This window comes from Tiliqua scincoides, chromosome 1 (assembly GCF_035046505.1).
Source record: "Tiliqua scincoides isolate rTilSci1 chromosome 1, rTilSci1.hap2, whole genome shotgun sequence".
NCBI lineage: Eukaryota > Metazoa > Chordata > Lepidosauria > Squamata > Scincidae > Tiliqua > Tiliqua scincoides.
The window spans coordinates 139,236,932-139,259,493 of NC_089821.1; the positions used below are offsets into that span (position 1 = coordinate 139,236,932).

Genomic DNA, 22,562 nt, shown 5'->3' on the forward strand with positions numbered 1-22,562 from the left:
AATACTTTTCAAAATCTTATTCCTACACTTAGGCAAGTGAAGATACATCTAGATGTGCAACCAGGATGCCAACATAGTTTTGAGTGAAAAAAGCCACCTCTGCAGCCACTCCACTCAAAATTACAGTAGCCTCTCATGACTGTTTTTAATTTTTACTGCTGTTTAGAAGCCAGGGCTTAGTTTATGTAAGAGATTTATATATGTTGCCTTTTCTCTGAAAAAGTTACAGTAAGATCCCCAGGGTGGCTCACAAATATAATACAAAAATATAAACCACAGTACATATGTGAGCAGAATAAAAAAATAGGGAAACAGCCTATGGCTTGGGAGAACCAATTAAAAGAGAAAGCAAACTTAAACAAAAAGCTCTTCAGACTCTATTGGAAGGGCACCAGGAAGGAAGCAATGTGGTGCATGCCACTTTCATGACACTTTGTTACACAACTTCTAGTTTGCCTCCACTTTCTTTGTAGGCACACATTTTTGAAAAACATAACTTGTAAAGCATCCCTAAGTCTTAAAGATCCATTTCCACTTCAGATTTCATAGAGAAATTAATTGCCTCTACCATATAAACACCATGTTAGTTGGCTATACCTCACTCCAGTGTGTATCAGGAAGGAAGTGTGTATCTTCCAAGTGTGTATCTTGGAAGGAAACAGGCTTGAAATCTATAAGCATCACATCATGAAAACAGCATTTTCATCTTATAAAAGACAGACTTTGGCATGTCCTTCATGCATACCAAGCATATCTCTTCATTGGTTTTTAAAGAGAACATGAGAGCCAGTGTGTAAATAGTGTTGGATCAGGAAGATGTGGGTTCAAATCCATGCTCAGCCATGAAGCTTACATGACCTTGGGCCAGTCAACATCTCTCAATGTAACCCACTTCAGAAGGTTAAGATAAAGAGGAAGAACAGCCATGCACACTGCTCTGAGAGTCTTAGAAGGGCAGAATATAAATGTGAAATGGTGTGACATATATGAACTCTTTTAGAATTCTTTGAAAAGGTCAACAGGCATGTGGATGCGGGAGAACCCGTGGACATTATATATCTGGACTTTCAGAAGGCGTTCGACAGTCCCTCACCAAAGGCTACTGAAAAAACTCCAGTCAGGGAATTAGAGGGCAGGTCCTCTCCTGGACTGAGACCTGGTTGAAGACCAGGAAACAGAGAGTGGGTATCAATGGGCAATTTTCACAATGGAGAGAGATGAAAAGCAGTGTGCCCCAAGGATCTGTCCTGGGACCGGTGCTCTTCAACCTCTTCATAAATGACCTGGAGACAGGGTTGAGCAGTGAGGTGGCCAACTTTGCAGACACCAAACTTTTCCAAGTGGTGAAGACCAGAAGTGATTGTGAGCTCAAGAAAGATCTCTCCAAACTGGCAGAATGCGCAGCAAAATGGCAGATGCGCTTCAATGTAAGGGTAAAGTCATGCACATTGGGGCAAAAAGTCAAAACTTCACATAGGCTAATGGGTTCTGAGCTGTCTGCGACAGATCAGGAGAGAGATCTTGGGGTGGTGGTGGACAAGTCGATGAAAGTGTCAACCCAATGTGCGGCGGCAGCAAAGGCCAATTCTATGCTTGAGATCACTAGAAAAAGTATTGAGAACAAAACAGCTAATATTATAATGCCGTTGTACAAATCTATGGTAAGGCTACACCTGGAGTATTGTGTTCAGTTCTGGTCGCCACATCTCAAAAAGGATATGGTGGAAATGGAAAAGGTGCAAAAGAGGGCAACTAAGATGATTGCTAGGCTGGGACACCTTCCTTATGAGGAAAGACTACGGCATTTGGGCTTCTGCAGCCTAGAAAAGAGACAGCTGAGGGAGGACATGATTGAGACATACAAAATTATGCATGGGAAGGATAAAGTGGATAGAGAGATGCTCTTTACACTCTCACATAACACCAGAACCAAGGGACATCCATTAAAATTGAGTGTTGGGAGTTAGGACAGACAAAAGAAAATATTACTTTACTCAGCATGTGGTCAGTCGGTGGAACTCCTTGCCACAGGATGTGGTGCTGGCGTCTAGCCTAGATGCCTTTAAAAGGGGATTGGACACGTTTCTGGAGGAAAAATCCATTACAGGGTACAAGCCATGATGTGTAAAACCTCCTTTTAGAAATGGGCTATGTCAGATGCAAGGGAGGACACCAGGATGCAGGTCTCTTGTTATCAGGTGTGCTCCCTGGGGCATTTGGAGGGCCCGCTATGAGATATAGGAAGCTGGACTAGATGGGCCTATGGCCTGATCCGGTGAAGCTGTTCTATGTTCTTAACTCATTCAGAGGAAGGAGCAGCTTCCTTCAGGTCCCATACTGATGCAACCTCGGTATCCAATGATTTGACTTACCACTGATACCACCTTTAAATGCCTTGTAACAAGGAAAAAAGCACCAAAATCCAATTTCCAACCTTTGTGCTGTTTAATTATAATTTCAATCCATTAGATTCCATTATTCACCCCATCTAGTGGCTCAATGCGGCATAGTATCTCTATCCCACTGCATTCTAGGGCAATAATAGAGGAACAAGAAACCTGAAAGTGGGTCTTTAAAGCTATTTTTACACTGATTTGGCATCCACTGTTTTCTTAATCCACTAGGCGTTCCCGAACAGAACACACAAGGTAGGACCTGTGATTCAAATATAAAAACTTTCATTAGATGGGGATTAGCAGTCTAATGTCCATTTTCAAAAGGCCTCAAGCTACATTACTGAATATCCACATCTATGCAACTGAGAATTCATCTTTTTAGTTGTGAAAGCTTTGAAATCCATAATCCCATGCTTGAAATCCAGGAAGTACTGAACAAGTGGTGCATTAATGATTCTCTGCCTAGCTGATTTGTGTAAATCAGGGGTGCTCAATAGGTGGATCGCGATCTACCGGTAGATCGAGGCAAAATGAGTAGATCGCGGAGTGCCAACCCCCCCCCTTCAGGTGCCTCTGGGAGGAAATGCCGGGAGTAAGGCCCATTGTACTCAATGGGGCTTACTCCCAGGTAAGTGTGGCTAGGATTGCAGCCTCACAGCCTAATCCTAGGCATGTCTACTCAGGAGTAAGTCCTGTTATACTCAGTGGGGCTCAAGGTACACCAACATACATTGTACACATAAATGTTATATGTTATGATGGCGCGAACATTGTAAAAAAACTCTGGTAGATCTCCGGGCCTTGCGGGGTTTCAAAGTAGCTCTCAAGCTGAAAAAGTGTGAGCACCCCTGGTGTAAATGATTTCCCAGCACGTTCATGTCCAATATAAACACTTGCACAATCCTATAAACAGAAGTTTGCCCAACAGAAAATATAATTTTGGGTTAGCCACACTGTGGCTTGTGGGCCATATGCAGCTCTTTGACATATAACATATGGCTCACTGATCTCCTTTTTGACTCACCATTACTATAAAATAGGAATTTTCAAGCTTTATGATTATTAACCTGATATAAACGAAGACTCCGCTGGATTAAAACAAATTTAATGTTCATGGCAAGTAAATATATTTAAATGCTTCTCTCAAACTTCTCTCTTGTGACTCTCAAACACCTGTAGTTTATTGTATGTGGATACCTTACATTAAGCAAGTTTGGCCATCCCAATCTATATTGTATTTTATTCTTCTGCCACACCTCAATTTCAAGTGGTTTTTGCTTCAGTAGTCTGCAAAACACTAAAGCCAAGGTATCTGATTGTTAGTTACAATTTTAGGTTGCATTTGTTCAACATTTCAGAAGCCAACTATCTTTTTAAGGTAACATTCTGTCCAAGAACTCCATTTTCCACGTGATCACAGTGACTTTCTCAATGCAGTAGGTGAAGCACAACAAACCTCACTTGTCAGTTTTATTACAGATTCTTCACTATTCCAATTTTAGTGGTTTTTAATTGATTAGTTAATGCTATAATGATGCATGCTTGCCCTTCATGCAGTCAAAAGAAAAGTCTAAGATCCCTGAAGGGCCTGCTGTCATGCAGGCCATAGGAATGCATTATCACCTTCAACCTTACCCAGATTATGAAGAGGAAAAATCCCTTCAAGAATTCTAGAACTATTACATTTGAAAAAGAATTGCAAGACTATTGCAAAAGAATTCTGGGATGTTTCCTAGGATGCATTCTCAGCGCAGAATGCCCAACTGAACTGATCTGTCAGGTTGTTGTTTCATACAAAGTGCTTAAATTTGGCTGGACAGTTTAAGCAAGAGATGCAATATTTTTTCAATCATAAAATTTAAACAAGATCTGCCTTTAGAATTTGAGATTTTATTAATTTAAATTGACAAAAGTACATGTGTGTTACTGGGCGTTAAGCAAAAGAGCCATGTTTTTAGTTTATTACTTCTGTGCTAGTTGCACTGCCTTTTCTTCAACAATCTCATCGAGAGTTCACCTGTGAAGAGAGAGATAGAAAGTAGAAGTCATTGTATGGAGTGGGAAACCATTATTACTACTCAAATTGTCCCCATAACATCTCATATTCTAGGACTCCACTGACAGTTGTATTTACCTCTTTAAATCTCAGAATCAGTTTTCATCAATTATAGTTGCAAATGCAATCTAATCAATTAGAAGATATCACTACTATAAAAATTATCACTTCCATGTAAAATTGTTAACTCAACATAACCTTGTTACACTAAAAAGTTGTCAACAATAGAACAAGCATCTGATATACCATTAGTCAACAGTTAAACTTAACTTACCACATCATCAATCTTAAGAATACTGCGGACAGTTTCTGTAGCTAGGGTCAGAGCACTGATGGACACCAATAAAGGCTGGACCACCAGCTCTTCCAGGATATTTGAAATTCCACCCTATAATTTAAGAACTGCAGTCTCAGTTTATAACAATTACCATTCAATATCAAACAATACATTTTTTGGCATTTTCATTATGGAGAGTCTAGAACAGTGGTTTCCAAACTAGTGGGTCACAACCAACCAGCCAGGGAAGCACATGCCCCTGCACCTTTAAAGGGCAGGGAGGGGAGAAGGCAGTAACACAATCCCCAGGATCACACTGCTGCCAGGAGGAGGGGTTTTGTCACTTACCTAAGGGACTGCCAACCTCCAGGGGTGGGTGGATGCAGGGAGCCCTCTGTAGTGCTCCCTGAGCCTTCAAACAGAAAAAAATGTGATCAAAAACCAAAAGTGGTGTTTTGATTTCATTTTTTTTTTTAACTGTTTTGGAGACTCAGGGAGCCCTGGAGAGGTGTCTGCAGAGCTTCCCGCACCCCCACCCTCAGGGGGCCACCAGTCCCAGCAGGTAATTAAAAACACCCCTCCCCCCAGCAGCAGTGTGATCATGGGGATTGTGTTGCTTCAATAGCCCCTCCCCCAACACACTTACAGTACTCCCAACTCCCTTGTAGGAGTTTGGGAAGCACTGATCTAGAAGATACTCATTTAGCTAAATAATAAATTCATTTATTGTCCCAAAAATTCACAACAGTCATATCTGTCTCCAAATATTCAGATGTGTTTTTCTGCATGCCCTCTCAGCTTTGAGATAACAGAATGTCTAGCATGGAAAGCAAGACACTGCTGGCACTGACAACCCATTAAGAAGTCTGATGAAGCAAAAATAATTCCTGTTTAACTAAACTCGACCTATTTAAATTTAACAAATGAAATACTTAGTAGTACTCTGAGCATAAGTCTTAAACAAAAAATTATACAGAGAAACACCATCAAAAGGAAGGTAAGTACAGTGGGGTCGGTATTTGCAGGGATCTATTCTTGGACAGCCCCTTCCCCGTGGATACTAAAAATTGTGGCTAAGCAAATCAGTGGTTTTGGCCCATTAAACCCTCTTAAAGGCGACCAGAGCTCATCTGCCTGCAATCTCTGCAGGCTTCACAATGGCTGTTACAGCCAAAAAACACTATTTGTTTTCTCTTGGAAAACTGGAAGTATATGCCTTTTAAGGCATTCTGAGGCCTGGGGAGGGCTTAAAAAGCATAAAATGTCACTTATGGTTTCCCAAGGGGAACTGGAAGTAGCGTTTTTGGATGGTAATGGCCATTCTGAAGCCCGTAAAGGGCAGACACGTGCAGCCTCTGCAGGCTTCAGAAAGCCCTCCAGAGCCAACTGCAGCACAGCTCTGGTCACCCTTTGAGGGTTCAAGTTGGGTCAAATTTGAATCAACACAGGTTCAGGACCCACCTGTATACTTACTGTATAGGTAGGTAAAATACAATCAAATAAAAACACATTAATAATATTATAATTATTCCTACAGCAATCTACTACGTGGTTTTCAATATAAGACTGATGGAATTGTATTGCCACAAAAACAAATAAAGTCATCTATTCACCATATTTTTGGGCAAGTAGAAGCTCAACTTAATATTTGTTCAATGGTCAACTATAAAATGAATCAAACATTTTAAGTCTTAACTGCTTACAAATGAACAAAATGTCTTCTACTATTTTGGCCACAAAGATACTTAATTTCTTGAGTCCAGGGAACTAGAACTTAATCTAACAGATTAGTGAGATTTGTTCCTCAGCATCTACTGCCAAATAGTCAAACTGTTCAGGATACTTTGATTGAATTAAAAATAATGGAGTGAAAGGCATGAGAGAAACCAATTATAGTAAACTTCCAGCCATCAGAATGGCCCTGTTTCAGAAAGCAGAACTCTACAGAGGATTCTATTTATTTTTGTTACCACTTTGCATATTACCTTCCTGACATTAATGCCTGCTGTTCTCTCTCCTTGTGCATGCCTGTTTCTCAGCTCTGTTACCGTAGTGATAGGATTAAGGCCTGCATTTTCAGCCAGGGTAGATGGAATAATTTCCAGGGCTTCTCCAAAAGCACGGACACAGTAAGACTCCATTCCACTTAAGGTGCGAGCATATTCATTCAAGCGTAGCGACAACTCAATTTCTGGTGCTCCACCACCTGCAATCAGGGCTCTAAAATTAAAGTATTACAGTTTGAAATATCAGATACACTAATCACATGGTACAATTACTAAATTGTCTGTGAAGCCAACACAGTACCTTTTCTTTACCAGACAGCGGACGACGCACAAGGCATCATGAATTGAGCGTTCAGCTTCTTCAATCACTAGTTTGTTAGAGCCACGAACCACAATTGTTACAGTTTTTCCTGGGCTAGCGCAGCCTGTAATCTGCAACATGAAGTATTACTATAATATCTCATTTTAGCTGTATTATTGCTAACAGATTCAAGTGTTTTCAGTATCAAGAGTAACAAAAGCAAACACAGGAACTTCAGCCAAGCTATATAGTGTCAGAATAAATAGACACTTTGCAGCATGTAACTAGTATAGAGGATAAAAGTTTTACTGTGATGAAACTTTATCACATGCAATAAAATATTTGTCTTTGACACATTAATTCCTCTTCATAAGGCAGAAGGCTGTTCTGAATAAGAGTTCTGCTCCTTACCTTTACTAGTTTCCCAGAGCCATTTAAATTGACCTCTTCTGCCAGTTCAGCAGATCCCAACATATCACCAGTGAATTGATCAATATGAGCAACAGGCTTAGTGGCAATTGTCTGTTGAAAAACACAAAGACGCACACCACAGGCTCGTAATATAATAACAAAATTCAGTATGCTCTTGCACACACACTACGGTCCATAGCACCTCTTACAAAAGGTAAGTTATTTTCCTTGAGAAGACGTGAGCTATGGGCAATTTTACATAATGTTTCCTACCATAATCTATGTATAAACTGCCTCAGAAATTCTAAGACAAAGTCATTCATTGTCATTACCAATTTCAAGAACAAATGAAGTTATCAAGACAATTACAGGTGTGCCCCTTATCCACAAGGGTTCCATTCTAGAACCCCTGCAGATACCTGAACCTGCAGATACAGACAAACACCCATCTTCATAGTCTGGGGGCCACTCCCTATGCCTCCGGAAGGGGTGCGCACAGGAATGCACATGCAGGGGGGACCCAGACCCAATCCACATATAACTGGATCTGCGGATATGGGATCCACAGATATGGGGGCCCCATATACTTCACAAATAAAATGTTCCGCCAGCAGAGACCACCACATTCTTACCTTGCATATAAATTCAATGTCTTCTCTTTCAATATCCTTAATCACCATGATCTTCATTTTGTTCAAGAAATGTAAAGCTAAGTCACTTAGAGCATCCCTGAAATAAACACAGTAGACAAGCAACAAATTTACCACAAATACAACATAGTTATTAGCTATTGGTTGAACTAATCCAGTCAGGATTGAAACAGGGCTCAGAAAACAATTTATTCCAAGCAAACTTTAGGATTACATCAGCCCTGTATCATCAGAAACACAATGGGTCCAATTCCTACCCTTTCCTCAAAGCTTCCTTAACAACCCACCACAACAGAGATCTCTCCCCTCTAATTCTTGGCACACTGCTACAGCTGTGACAGAAGATACACTGGGGAAATGTGATTTTCTCAACACTACAGTCCTGTTAGGAAAACCACATTTCCTAGATCACCTTGTTTACATCCGTAACAGAATGCAAGTGAAGTATCAGAAGTAAGTGTAAAGTCATGCACATTGGGGCAAAAAGTCAAAACTTCACATATAGGCTAATGGGTTCTGAGCTGCCTGCGACAGATCAGGACAGAGATCTTGGTGGACAGGTCGATGAAAGTGTCAACCCAATGTGCAGCGGCAGTAAAGAAGGCCAATTCTATAGTTGAGATCATTAGAAAGGTATTGAGACCAAAACGGCTAATATTATAATGCCATTGTACAAATCTATGGTAAGGCCACACCTGGAGTATTGCGTCCAGTTCTGGTCGCCACATCTCAAGAAGGACATCATGGGAATGGAAAAGGTGCAAAAGAGGGCAACTAAGATGATTACTGGGCTGGGGCACCTTCCTTATGAGGAAAAGCTACAGCGCTTGGGCCTCTTCAGCCTAGAAAAGAGGCGCCTGAGGGAAGACATGATTGAGACATACAAAATTATGCACGGGAAGGACAGAGTGGATAGAGAGATGCTCTTTACACTCTCACATAACACTAGAACCAGGGGACACGCACTAAAATTGAGCGTTGGGAGAGTTAGGACAAAAGAAAATATTTCTTTACTCAGCATGTGGTTGGTCTGTGGAACTCTTTGCCACAGGATGTGTTGATGGCATCTGGCCTAGATGCTTTTAAAAGGGAATTGGACCAATTTCTGGAGGAAAAATCCATTAGGGGTTACAAGCCATGATGTTTATGTGCAACCTCCTGATTTTAGAAATGGGCTGTCAGAATGCCAGATACTATCGGGCACCAGGATGCAGGTGTCTTGTATGCTCCCTGGGGCATTTGGTGGGCCACTGTGAGGTACAGGAAGCTGGACTAGATGGGCCTATGGCCTGATCCAGCAGGGCTGTTCTTATGTTCTTAATGCCAGATGTCACAGAAACAGGAGAGATACATCCCCTTTCACCAACATCAGAGCAGCAAGCCAAGAATGCAGATGGGAAGAGGTTTGGAAGCAGACAGGCAAGACGACTTAACTCTCTGGCTTGAACAAAAACCCAAACAAGACACTTTGGGTAGTTTTAAGTCACCTCTTATTTGAAGTAAAAATCACAAGCTGCCAAAATTTGTGTTTCTGAATCAGGAATTCTGAAACTCTGCAACATTATTACTACTTGAAAAGTGTTTACAATTGTCAAATCAGGTCAAATCAACCACAAAATCTGCAGAAATTGAAAGTTTTGAGGTTTCCTACTTAAGGAAAATTAGTTCTATATATGTTCAAAACTTTAAAAGGAAGTATCAAACCTCACATACAACTATTTTAACCCCAAATTTTATTCCCAAATCCTATGCATTATTCAAATCAGGTGTAGCATGACCTACAGGAATAAGTGTACCTTAGAATAGATTTCTGAATGAGCAGCACATTGCATCCTGTCTTCTTAATTTGCTTAACTAAATTGAGAATGTAGGCTCTCTCTTCTCGCAAGACCCTGTCCATTTGGGTGTAGTCAGAAACAACGATCTGGTTATCCATCTAGCAAAAGAATAAAAATATTTAAGCTTTAAATACCTATATTCTTTTAGCAATACATTTCATTGTGTATATTCAATATCAGCCAACCACAAGCAAAACAGAAGGGTGCCCCTTCTGCCATTTGTCTAAGAATTCTTCTATCAATTGCATATTCTTTGCTTCTAAGCCCCCTATTCATGCTCAAGTTGAAGGTTTCTAGGCAGTTTACTGGTGCACGTGGTTGATAGAAATCTGACAAAGAGTACTAGTGTAGATGAGCATAGGTTTGATCCTGCAAGTTCTCTTATGACAGGGCTTTTCAAACTAGGTGCTTCGACGCCCCAGCCTATGGTCACTGGCCTCTGCCCCCTTAAGGGTGCCTCCTGCAGCCTCCCGGGGTGCAGGGGACCCTGCGCAACCTTTTGCAGCACTCCCCGAAGCTTTAGAAGTGAAAGTGGAGTGATCACACTCAACCTCTGCTAAATCAGAAGTGGAGCACGATAGCTCCGCTTAAACTTTTGAAGCATCAGGGAACCCTGCAGACAGTTGTGCACCCCCGGGAGGCTGGAGGCAGCTCTGGTAAGTACAGCCATGCCACTGCAGCTCCCTGAGCGGTGCAATCCTGGGGATCACACCGCTACCTCCCCCTGCCCCCACTGCCTCCCCCTACAAGAACTTAGAGCGGTTTCCAAACTCTGGAACAGTTTGAAAGCCACCGTCTTGAGTCCTTAAACAAAAGTACAATTTCAATATTAGTTATGAGAGCCTGAGGTTTTGCTCTGTAAATTTAACATACTCTGATGGTCCACAGGAATCCCAGTTGTGTTGCTTTGTTTAAAAAAAATGACACCAGTTCACAACCATTTTAAACTTTTGGCATACTACAATGAGAAAAGGAAAATACTACGTTCTTGGTGAAGTAATCATTTTTAAGTTATATTTATCAGTAAGCCATCGAATGCACTCATAGTGGGGCAGGCATGAAGTAAAAATAAGGTAACTTACATCTGTTTTTGGAGCAGACAAGCAAAACTGAATGAGACCTATCTTGGCTTTCTCCACTCTGGTTACACCAGTGCTGGCCAATTTCTGGGTCAGGACCAGCCCTTCAACCAATTCACAGTCATCTATTGTTCCCCTAAAATTAAACATTCATTAAACATTAGCAAGTTAACACATACTCATACTGTATGTATGTATTTTCTGAACTTGTATTTTCTGAAGTGATTACTTACCCAAGCTTTTTAACAATTTTGATGTCTCTAAGATCCACACTGTTTGCTGTAGCCGGATCTATCACTTTCATGACAGCTTCCACGCTCATTGGAGAAAGCAGGCCTGAATACTGCGAGACAACCTGTGGGATTCAGTGAAGATCCATATTTAATTTAGTGGCTCTCTTTCATTAGCAATGTACAACTAAAAATGTAACACGCCATTGCGTAAAATCATCACAACAGAAAAATATAGAAGATTCAATGTTTCAGGAAGATAGTCACTATAGCAAATGCTTGGAAGTAGTAGTAGTAGTAGTAGTAGTAGTAGTAGTAGGTCCTCTTGAAACTATATGAAGATACCATAGGGATTTCGTGTATCACGAAGTTAATAAGCAATGCAGAATCTGTAATTAAAGCACACAAGTTAGACATGCCATAATCATATGCTTCTGGGTCAGTCTTTTCTATGCCTACCTTTGAATTGAGTGCAGTAGTTGCACTGTTTAGCAAGGTTTCTCTGTCACTCAGTTCAACAGGCTGCCCCATGCTAGTCAAGACTTCAACTCCTTTATCCAATGCCTTCTGGAATGACTCAGAGATGATAGTGGGATGAATTCCTAGTTAGGGTTTAAGATACAAGATCATTCTAACCATATCAAAACTTAGATCTTAAACGAAGTCCTTTAAAAATACAATTTCCCGGTTGAATTAGCATACCAAATACTTTTGCAATATTGCAGAGTAACATATTTTCTCTCAATGTACTCAGCGTCTGTATATTACTGTATTACTTTGGAAATAAGCCCTAGCAGCAATCTAACTCTTCCATGAAGGACCACAAAGGCTGCTTTGGAAAGCTATATGAAAATAATCCCAGTTATGAAAGGAAGTATAATAAACATGAATATGAATTTCCTTTGCTGGCTGGGAGAAAAGTATTGATTTGCATCCTTAGCAGAGCACTCCCTACCTCTTCTGTTTGGGAATACACAATGCTCTAAAACAGTGTTTCTCAGCCAGTGGTATATGTACCACCAGTGATACGTATGGGACCCCCAGACCTCTGCCATCTGGCAGCAAGACCAGTAACACAAAGCAACAAGCAGTGGTAGGAGGCTTGGCTCAGTGGACAGAGCTCCAGCATGCTCTGGAGCTGGAAAGGCTTTTTCAAAAAAGCCCTCCTATCCATCCTGAGCTTCTTACTGATGTATGTCATGTCTCCCAATCCAGAAGTAACAGGTGATGACATCATTACCAATTACTTCCAATGGTACTTCCAATAGATGGACCAGACAAAGTGGCATGGCAGGGGAACAAACACTGTTCTAATGCATGCTTCCAACTAACCTTTAAAATCAATACATGGACTTTAAATAGCAGTTGGAGACCTGCCAAAGGATTGATTATACAACTATAAGAAGATGGCAGCAGCTAAAGTTGACAAGATACAACATTTCAGACAACTCATTGCAAAGCCTCAGGGATTTCCATATTTTAACTTGGAACATGCTCAAATTCTAAAACTTTCAGGGCTGAGCTAAGGAATGCTCAGGTTAAACTGCACACAAGTCATCTGCACCCTAGATCAGCATGCATGTTATCCAGCCTTTCAAGCAAGTCTACTGAAGGTACTACTCCACAATAAAATTGGTTAGCATACTCGCCTATGAATATCCACACTGGTAAATATGATACTGAACAGAGAAGAAGACATTAAATAAGAGCTCTTTCTTTCCTGGTTGGTTGTCTGGGTTAGATACTTGTCTGAGGTAAGCAGTAAGTGGCTACCGCAAGATGAAAATGCAATTCTCTCATTTGCTAATGGGAGCTTGACTTTGAATTTTTCACCAAAGAATACAATAAGAATTTTCCATTTAGATAAGAAAAATGATACGATTTACAGTTGCTAAATCTCTAGTTGACAACATACCTTTCTGAAGAAGTCTTGAACAGGCATCCAAAAGAGCGCCTGCAATGACGACAACAGAAGTAGTGCCATCTCCAGCTTCAATATCTTGTGCTTTGGATAACTCCACCAGCTATTTTGGGTCAAAATTTTAAACACATGAAATATGTTATTTGTGCTAAATAGCAGGAAAAATGCCAAATGCCAGAAAGAGTAATACTATGAGTGGAAAAAGTCCTGAAGCCCTCCTTCCATTTTTAGACCTTTTTAATGCCCCTGAGAAGTCCCTTTACAATGCCCCTATGAAGTCTAGCATCCTAAAATTGGCAGACATGTGGATTGTCTGTGACCTTTGTCTTTGAGCTCCTCAGAGACAAAAGATTCTAGCTAACCCTTTGCAAAGACTGACAAAAGCCCACCAACCGGGCAATCAAATCCACCCATACATAAGAAGGTAAGATGGTTTGCCCTGGTGTCTTAACTCATTTAACTGATCCTATGATAACAGCAAACCTAGATTTGTAAAGTATATACAGGTCCAACCTTGTTCTACATGGATTTTTTATACACAGATCTGACTTAACATGTAAGGCCACTGCAAATGAGAAGGAATGTGCTGATCCCTAGAGAAGGGGAAAAATGCAGGCTCTTTAAAGGAAAACAGTCCTTTAACAATAGCCTCCATCAATGCTAGAGAGGGCAGCCTGCTGACAATCCATTAGTCACTCTCTCTCCTTCACTCCAAGGCAAAGGATCCCTTCCTTCCCCCTGAGCACCTGAAAGAAAGATCACTTTGCTCTGGGTGAAGGGAGGATTTGCTGGCTTGCCTGGAGAGAGAAAGATTGTCTGCCTAATGACACTGTCTTAACATCACAAAGGTCAGCAATGCTGTTTTTAAATCACTAGATCAGGGGTCTCCAAACTTTTTGGCCAAAGGGCTGCATCAAATACCTGCCACAGTGTTGGGGGCCAGAAAAAAAAAATTAAATATAAAATTTATATAAGTGTTGGAACTTAGACGAGTGAATAAATGAATGAATGGGCTCATTCATTCAACCTCTCTGGCTCTTAGAACATCCTCCAGACTCAACCAGAGCATAGTTCCAGTTCGGCCAAGTGGGCCAGAGGCTTTCAGGGGACAAGAGGCTGGCCACGGGCCGGATAGAAGCTCGCCACGGGCCGCATCTAGCCCCCAGGCCGGGGTTTGGAGACCCCTGGCTAATGCCAGCCTTGCCATCCACATGAGTTCTGGGAAAGGAAAACTCTGGAATACTGAGTGTCAACTTGTATACTGAAATGCTCTAGGTGAGTGGTTCTCAAACCCACCAGTTCGTGTAACACTTCCCCAGTCCCTTTAAGGGACAACTTTAAGGGGTGGGGGAGGAGGGGAGGCAGCAAGGCAATCCCCAGGATGATTTGCTAAGGGGAAGTGAGGGGGATTCTTAGTACTTACGTTTAACTAGATAAGGCTGCCAGAGTCTGCAGGAGGTGCGGGGAGCCCTGCACAGCCCTCCCTGAGGCTTGGAACATTCAGAAAAAGCAGAAACAAAGCACCTCCTGCAAAACAGAAGTGCTTTGCACCTGTTTTTTCTAGTGTTCCAAACCTCAGGGAGCAGGCTGTGAGGGCTGTGCAGGGCTCCCAGCACCTCCTGCAGACTCCAGCAGCCCTAACTAGTTAAATGTAAGTACAAAGCACCCCCCTTAGCGAAACGATCCTGATAGAAATTTCTATCCTAGATAGGGCTGCTGGAGTCTGCAAGAGGTGCTGGGAGCCCTTCGTTGCCCTAGTCCCTCACCCACAAGGACTTGCTGAGGAAGTAAATCTCCCTCAAAGATTGAGGAATGCTGCTCTAGGCTGTCACCACTGGTTTGTTATCTGATACACAATGTGTGTGGGTATTAAAAGGTTCACCCACTGCTCTGCAGAGTACAAGAACTAGAACTCACCCCTACTTCTCCTGAACAACATAACCAGATAAAAGTAAGGAAGTATCCAGCAAGTCATGTTCTGGGGTTTTATTTCTCATTTGTCTTCTAAGCCCATTTTTTGGTCAACCCCGCCACCCCACCCTACCTCAGCCAGTTCTGTTTCCCTATTTTTGTTTTACAGTTAATATTGAGTAAATACACATAACGTACTACACTGATCTCAATTTAAAATGAGAAGGAATTACATGACACAATGTTAAAATAAAAACTCATCTAAAAATTATTACACAAATGTTCCACATGCTAAATATATAGGATTCCAAAAGAACACACATATGTATATCGTTTCCCCAAAATATTTAATCTGTAGCTGCACTTTTGTAAGCTACCTTGGTCCCCTTGGGGGAAAAGGTGGGGTAGAAACATGGGTAAATAAGTACACTGAAAATTACTTTCCAGTTACATCGTCCACATCAATACCAGGCCCTGTTTAACTAAAACAGGCACAAATCAATTCCAATTACAGTATAAAGGCCCAAACTTACTAAAATCAGACTGTAAATTACTATAACTTATTGATTGTAATTTACTAAAATCAGATTGAATTACTACATTCAGACTGTACATTCCCAATTGCTTATATATCATAGGGCACAATCCTAACCAGGGCTACTCAGAAGTAAGCCCTAATTTGTTGAATAAGGGCTTACTCTCAGAAAGTGTGTTTAGGATTGCAGCCTTAATCTTATTCACTAAGACAGTGTTTCACATTTATCTATTCTAAACCTGTACAACTGAAAGCAACAGTTACTGTTTCCAATACTGTACTAAGCAGTCTTAATCCTTGTCACTATAAACATCACTATTTTTTCCTAACATGAACACACAAGCCAAGAACAACATTTTATTTTCAAGGTATATTTTAACAATTTCATTTGTTCATTTAACAGGCTCCTGTAATCCTCTAAAATTCACATTACTCATGTCATCAACTCCTGCCTTTAATCATAAAAGAAATTGATTCCCCAAGATTAATCGTTGCTTTGCATTCCAATACTTCCCAAAACCGTCCCAATTTAAAATATTTATTGCTTATTGATGGATTATTTGTATTGGCAACCTTCAGTCTCGAAAGACTATGGTATCGCGCTCTGAAAGGTGGTTCTGGCACAGCGTCTAGTGTGGCTGAAAAGGCCAATCCGGGAGTGACAATCCCTTCCACACCGGGAGCAAGTGCAGTCTGTCCCTGGTCTGTCTCCCTGGCTATGGGCCTTCCTTCTTTGCCTCTTAGCCTCAGAATGTTGGCAAAGTGTCTCTTCAAACTGGGAAAGGCCATGCTGCACAGCCTGCCTCCAAGCGGGCCGCTCAGAGGCCAGGGTTTCCCACTTGTTGAGGTTCATCCCTAAGGCCTTCAGATCCCTCTTGCAGATGTCCTTGTATCGCAGCTGTGGTCTACCTGTAGGGCGCTTTCCTTGCACGAGTTCTCCATAGAGGAGATCCTTTGGGATCCGGCCATCATCCATTCTCACGACATGACCAAGCCAACGCAGGCGTCTCTGTTTCAGCAGTGCATACATGCTAGGGATTCCAGCACGTTCCAGGACTGTGTTGTTTGGAACTTTGTCCTGCCAGGTGATACCGAGGATGCGTCGGAGGCAGCGCATGTGGAAAGCGCTCAGTTTCCTCTCCTGTTGTGAGCGAAGAGTCCATGACTCGCTGCAGTACAGAAGTGTACTCAGGACGCAAGCTCTGTAGACCTGGATCTTGGTATGTTCCGTCAGCTTCTTGTTGGACCAGACTCTCTTTGTGAGTCTGGAAAACGTGGTAGCTGCTTTACCGATGCGCTTGATGGATTATACTTAGTTTTAAAGTATTAAATTAATTTACACATTTTACTTAAGTCCCACAGTTTGTTTTTTATCTGTATTTTGCTTTTGATCTACTGCACCCCCCTCCAGTTTCTTCCTGGTTGATTCAGTCTTTTAATAAACTATGTAGTAGTAGTAGTAGTAGTAGTAGTAGTAGTAGTATATTTAATGGTCTCAGACCAGCATAAAGATAAACTACTTCTTGTGTTCCTGGCTCATCTCAGTTCCTTAAATATGAGATTGGTTACAAGTCAAGTCCTCACTATGGTTTAGTTTTAAGTGGAATTTCTTCAAATTAGGGAACTCTTCTAACTTAGGAGGGTTTCCCCATGCAGTCTTGTCCTGTATGGTCTTTCCCAGCCTTGGGTGGTGCAACAAAAGTTATCATATTTTCCAGTAACTCCCAGTTACAGTGAGGGAGAAAGGACAATAATTAACTGCCAGACACTATGGTCCTTTGGTCCTCCCTTGCTCCTCTTCTACCACATTATGATTAACAGAACATTTTTAACTGGCAAATGGAGGTAGACCCCATGGAACAGCACCATAAGTCCCACTTGGATACAATGAGCTCTATAATTTTCTAAGGGAAATAGCAACAAAACAAAACAAAAAACACCCTGGCAAAACATAAACAATTGTATCACATTTAGGAAGGACACGACATGTACTTGCCATTTTGGCTGCAGGGTGAAGAACCTGCATCTGCTTCAAAATTGTTGCTCCATCATTTGTGATTGTCACATCTCCTTTGCCATCTTGGATCTGGAAAAGCAATGATAATTACTTTGCTTTTGCAGGCAAGCCCCCCCCCCAAAATAATGCTGATTAACAAACCTAGACTGTTGATTTACAGTTCTCATTAGAAACCTTAAGCCATGTATGAACACACCAAAGAAATAAAGGAGAAGTCATGCTCAGACTTGCACATAGAACAGTAACTGTATACAATTTTCTGATGGCAATAATGAACATAATCTTTTATAAGCTTAACTTGGTCAAGTCTGGGAGACTCCCATGTTAACTTAATTTATGATTAAAAGGTGTAAAGGTATTAATGATTTATTTTTTGTACTTTGTTATAGTAAGACACTACATAAAGAGAAACATCCACTCAGAACTTCAGCTTATTATATCAAACAAGTATTCAGCCTTTTCTACTCTGGGCCTTATTAGTTTTCTTATCAGCCTCCCCTCTCACATTAACACTACACAAAGGGCTGCTTCAAAGTTGAAATGGTAATTTTAACAATACTTAGAACCATATTGTGCTTTCTAGTGTTTTGGATCACTGGAGGGCAACCAATTGAAAGAATAAGGACTGGGGCTGAGGGCTTGCCTAACACCACCTACTTTGTGCACAGCAAAAGCAAAATGCAAGCCAGGAGCTTCCTGATTTATAGCTCAGTCTCTTAAGTCACTATGCAACACAAGCTCAATTATGTTAGTTGGAACTGTTGCCCAGCAAATGTGACAGCAGGTGCACACTATTTAATCCACACATACAACCTTCTAAGACAGTGATTTTCAACCTTTTTCATTTCATGGCAAACTGACAAGGTGCTTAAATTGTCAAGGCACACCATCAGTTTTTTTTACCACTGACAAGGCACACCATGCTGTTTGGAGGGGGGCTCACATCCCCCAATGGCCCTACTAATAAATGACCCTCCCCCAAACTCCCATGGCACACCTGCAGATCATTCACGGCACACCAGTGTGCCAGGGCACAGTGGTTGAAAATGGCTGTTCTAGGAGCTGACAGGGCTACAACTCTTAAAATGCATATGCTTAAAAAGACAGATTTTGTCATTCACATATCATGCATATGCTGTGGGAGATACTGAAATACTTTGGGCAAACAGAAGTGTTCCACAAAGGCCCTTCTATGCAGTAGCCATAAATGAGTTTTATTTCAATTCCCAGCCTTATTCAATCTAAGGTAGTGATTTTCAACCACTGTGCCATGGCACATTTATATACCACGAATGGTCCACAGGTGTACCACAGGATTTTTTAGGGGGGAGGTCATTTATTAGCAGGAGCATTGGGGAACGTGAGCCCCTTGCAGGCAATGTGGTGTGACATCAACTGGCAAAAAACTGATGGTTTGCCCTGATAATTTTAGTGCCTTATTAGTGTGCCATGAAATGGAGAAGGTTGAAATCGCTGGTCCAACTAAGGCATACACCCTTTCTTTTCAGTTATGTTTCCATTTCTTGAATCATCTTCTCACAGAGCCTCATTTGCAAACACATGACAGTCCGTTCTTATTTGACAGCCTGCATGGGCCATCGTGTTCATTATTTTTGATCACTGCTATTGCTAAAATGATTATTAAATGAGGCTTGAAGAACACTGTGCTTAAAACTGTACTTTTAAAAATACTCGTAGTTTATTATATACAATTCAAAACCTACCATTTTATCCATTCCCTTTGGTCCAAGGCTTGTCCTAATAGCATCTGCAACAGCTAAAATGAAGACAAGCATAACATTGTTATGAATGCCAATTCAATTAACAAAACTAGAGTTTCAGTCTTGCACAAAAAGCAATTTTTTTAAAAATCTATAATACGTATTAATTCTATCTTAAAACAAACGTAGCCATTAATCCCCCCCTTCTTTTAGCACAAATCTTCCCACTCTGAGCTTCTTGGAGAAAACACAGGTTAGATATGCAAACAACTCAAGGACAAAATTATTAAAGCAATTAAACTTATTAAAACAAAGTTAATTATTAAAATACCAGCCTCCATAAGAACACAGAGAAACAAAAAGTGTCTCTCTTAACATCACACTAGAAAACCTACCAAAAAAGAGCTATAACTTTTCCCCCCAAATTTACCTTTATTTCAGATAATTGTTCTTGGAACCTTGCTTTCATAAAAGATGAACGACATTCCAAAATGATAACCAATAACCTCTTATTACTGGTTTCACTACTACTATCAGTGCAACACCATCTATGCAACATAGCACATTAGTTTTACAAAGTAAAAGAAGTAGTAGCCCCCCAGCAGGACTGAATGTTCCTTTAAGGCTGCAAACTGAGGCACACTTACAGTGGCACAGCAAAGGTCACCGAAATCTGCCCAATTTACTTCAGACTAAACAGTTTTGAGAGGCACTGAAAGCAGCTATATTTCAGCTTTCTAGGGTAGTTGGCCTTTATGTCTGCACCTGTGGGCAATCTAGTTCACCACTGGAGATCTAATCCCTTTTGATGCCTTCAGAATACACAATGGTACATAACTTCCAACTGGCTTTTTTGTAATACTAATTTCCAATGGGCTTTTTGTGCAACCCATGCTACAAATATTTATTAGGACTTGCATAGGAAGCAGCTTCTTACAATGCTCAAGTTACAGGGGTGTGTGTGGCCACTTGACTACTATTTTACTACTATGGGTGTGTGCGTGTGTTTTTTACTGTACATGTCTGGGTAACCACTTGGCTACCATTTTACTACTATGGGTATAGCCATTTGGGTACTAATGTACTACTACAGGTGTGTGTATGTGTCTGCATGGCTACTATTTTACAACTATGGGTGTGTGCATGTGTAGCCACTTGGCTACTACTTTATACTACAGGTGCATGTATCTGCACAGTAATTTGATTACTATTCTACTACTATAGTGTGCATGTAGCCACTAGGCTACTACTATGGGTATGCATGTGTAGTCACTTGGCTACTATTTTACTACTACAGGTACGTGTGTGGGTAACCACTTGGCTATATCTTACTGCTACAAGTGTGTGTGCGCATGTATCTGTGCAGCCACTTGACTACTACTTTACTACTACGGGTGCGTGCGTGTGCAGCTACGTGGCTACTCTTTTCGGAAGGCCAGGGACGCCCATGGCTTGGCTGAGCCCGAGGGAGCCACGAGGCGAGCCTCGCCTTGTCCCCTCACGAGTCCAAGCCCCGAGCGTTCTTCCTGCCAGCCAGCGGCGCTCAGGCCAGGCACCGCGCGCGAGCAGCACGAGGGAGCTCCAAGCGAACCCCCTTCAGGAGCGGGGGGGAGGCCCGGCCCCCCCGCCCAGCGGAGCGTTCCTCTCCCTCTCTGACCCCCCGCGAGCACAGCGGGCGGCGCCCAGCAGGCCCCGCCCATCACCTTTGCCCGCGGCGATGTTGCTGAAGCGGATCTGCGCGGGCTTGTCCCTGTCCTGGTACGAGCCGCGGCTCCCGGCGCTCGCGCCCACGAGGGGCCCCTTCAGGCTCGCGTTCTCCGGCATAGCTTCCCCCGCGCGCGCTTCCGAGACCTCCGATGGCGACGGATCCCTCGCCCCTCCCTGGCTGCGTCTCCGGCTAACGGCTTCCTGCCCACCCGAAGCTTCCAGAACACGCCGCGGCCAGCCTGCGACCGGGGGCCTTTCGCTAGTGGTCGCGTGGGAATGACGTCACGTAACTCCGCCCCCCGCCGCGATCGAATCCCAATGAATGCAGGTCGCGCAGAATCCAGTTCTCGCTGGTTCGGGGCTGAGAAATTCCGGCAAGTGAGTTAGACGCCTAAACCCGTTTAACTCTTCACTGCCCGGAAGGTCTGAAGGGCGGGGCTCAGGACACAAAGAGCGTGGGCGGGGCACCCCAGAAGCTCCGCCCACGCATCTGGGTCTCTGCCCCGCAGTGGCCACCCCGATGCTTCTGAGGAGCCCACAGGAATGCGGTGGGCTCTCCTGTGGCACTTCCCACCAGGGAGGCTTCCAGCCTTTGGTGCTCAGCCCCCACTGCTTCCTTTCATCCATTCTCAACCAGTGGTAGGGGCACCACCTGTGGTACTTAAGGCAGTGGCGTAGCTGGAGAGGGGCGGAGCACTCAGCCTGGCAGGGGGGGTGGGCGAGCGGCCCCTCCCTTTGGAGCCATTCCCAGCCGGGGGGGGGGAGCAAAACTGGAATGGCTCCAAAGGGAAGGGCTGCTCGCCCACCCCCCTACCAGGCGGAGTGCTTCACCCCCCCTCCAGCTACGCCACTAACTTGAGGTGGTGCCTGGTGGTACTCACAGGACCCCCAGACAGCAGCGAGACCACATTGAGGTTGACCACATGGTCCTGAAGGCAGGCAGACTCAGCACCCAAAATGTTTGCCCTGTTCACAAAGCACAAGGTGGGCTCTGCTCAGCAGACTGTTCTGCCAGATTCCAAGGCCAAGCTCTGCCTGGAGAATTATGCCCACTTCTTTCCCCCAACAAATGACCCTGGTTCTGCCCTGCAGTCCTGCTGGACCCCACCCCCAGGGTAGCACACCTGTTCAATCTGCAGAGGTCCTCTCTCCTGCCAGCAGCCTCCCGCCACTACAGCAGACCCTTGGTCCTCAGCAGGTCTTGGGCACAGCAGCCACACACCAAACTCCAGTGTCTCCAGCAGTCTGTTCCAGCCGTCCATCAGTCACAAAGTCAATCAGAGCATCCAGGGCACAGTCCAAAGTCAATAAGCCAAGTCACAGTCGAGGTCAGATTCCAAAGTAAGTCAGTCAAATCAGTTAGAGTATCAAAGTCAATAAGCCCAGTCAGTCTCCTCTACAACCCACACCCCCTTCCTGCCTCAGGTGCTCCTTATATCCCTGAGGGCCCTATTGCCTTCAAGTGGCTGCAGCTGTGCAGCACACTGCTGGATGCCCAGGCCTTAC

The 22,562-nt window shown here is 42.9% G+C and overlaps 1 protein-coding gene across 1 annotated transcript; it reads right to left on the bottom strand.

The window, feature by feature from the left end:
• Positions 1–4,266: 4,266 nt before the first annotated feature.
• On the bottom strand, positions 4,267–21,303 carry CCT4 (chaperonin containing TCP1 subunit 4). The gene is made up of 14 exons (XM_066637977.1): positions 21,053–21,303; positions 19,353–19,405; positions 17,608–17,697; positions 13,160–13,268; positions 11,704–11,846; positions 11,248–11,369; positions 11,018–11,150; positions 9,894–10,033; positions 8,080–8,176; positions 7,448–7,558; positions 7,037–7,167; positions 6,715–6,949; positions 4,727–4,840; positions 4,267–4,413 (listed from the first exon to the last, which is right to left on the bottom strand). The coding sequence occupies exons 1-14, from the start codon at positions 21,171–21,173 to the stop codon at positions 4,399–4,401; spliced, it is 1,614 nt and encodes a 537-aa protein (XP_066494074.1). The 5' UTR covers positions 21,174–21,303; the 3' UTR covers positions 4,267–4,398.
• Between the last annotated feature and the right edge of the window lie 1,259 nt (positions 21,304–22,562).

What these genes read in the sequence shown, in the direction of transcription:
- CCT4 (XM_066637977.1), bottom strand. Translation starts at nt 21,173, where the DNA reads ATGCCGGAGAACGCGAGCCTGAAGGGGCCCCTCGTGGGCGCGAGCGCC. An exon ending in CAACATCGCCGCGGGCAAAG is followed by an intron (nt 19,406 to 21,052) that starts GTGATGGGCGGG and finishes TCTTCATTTTAG; the next exon opens with CTGTTGCAGATGCTATTAGG. An exon ending in GCTCTGGGAAACTAGTAAAG is followed by an intron (nt 7,168 to 7,447) that starts GTAAGGAGCAGA and finishes TTCATGTTGCAG; the next exon opens with ATTACAGGCTGCGCTAGCCC.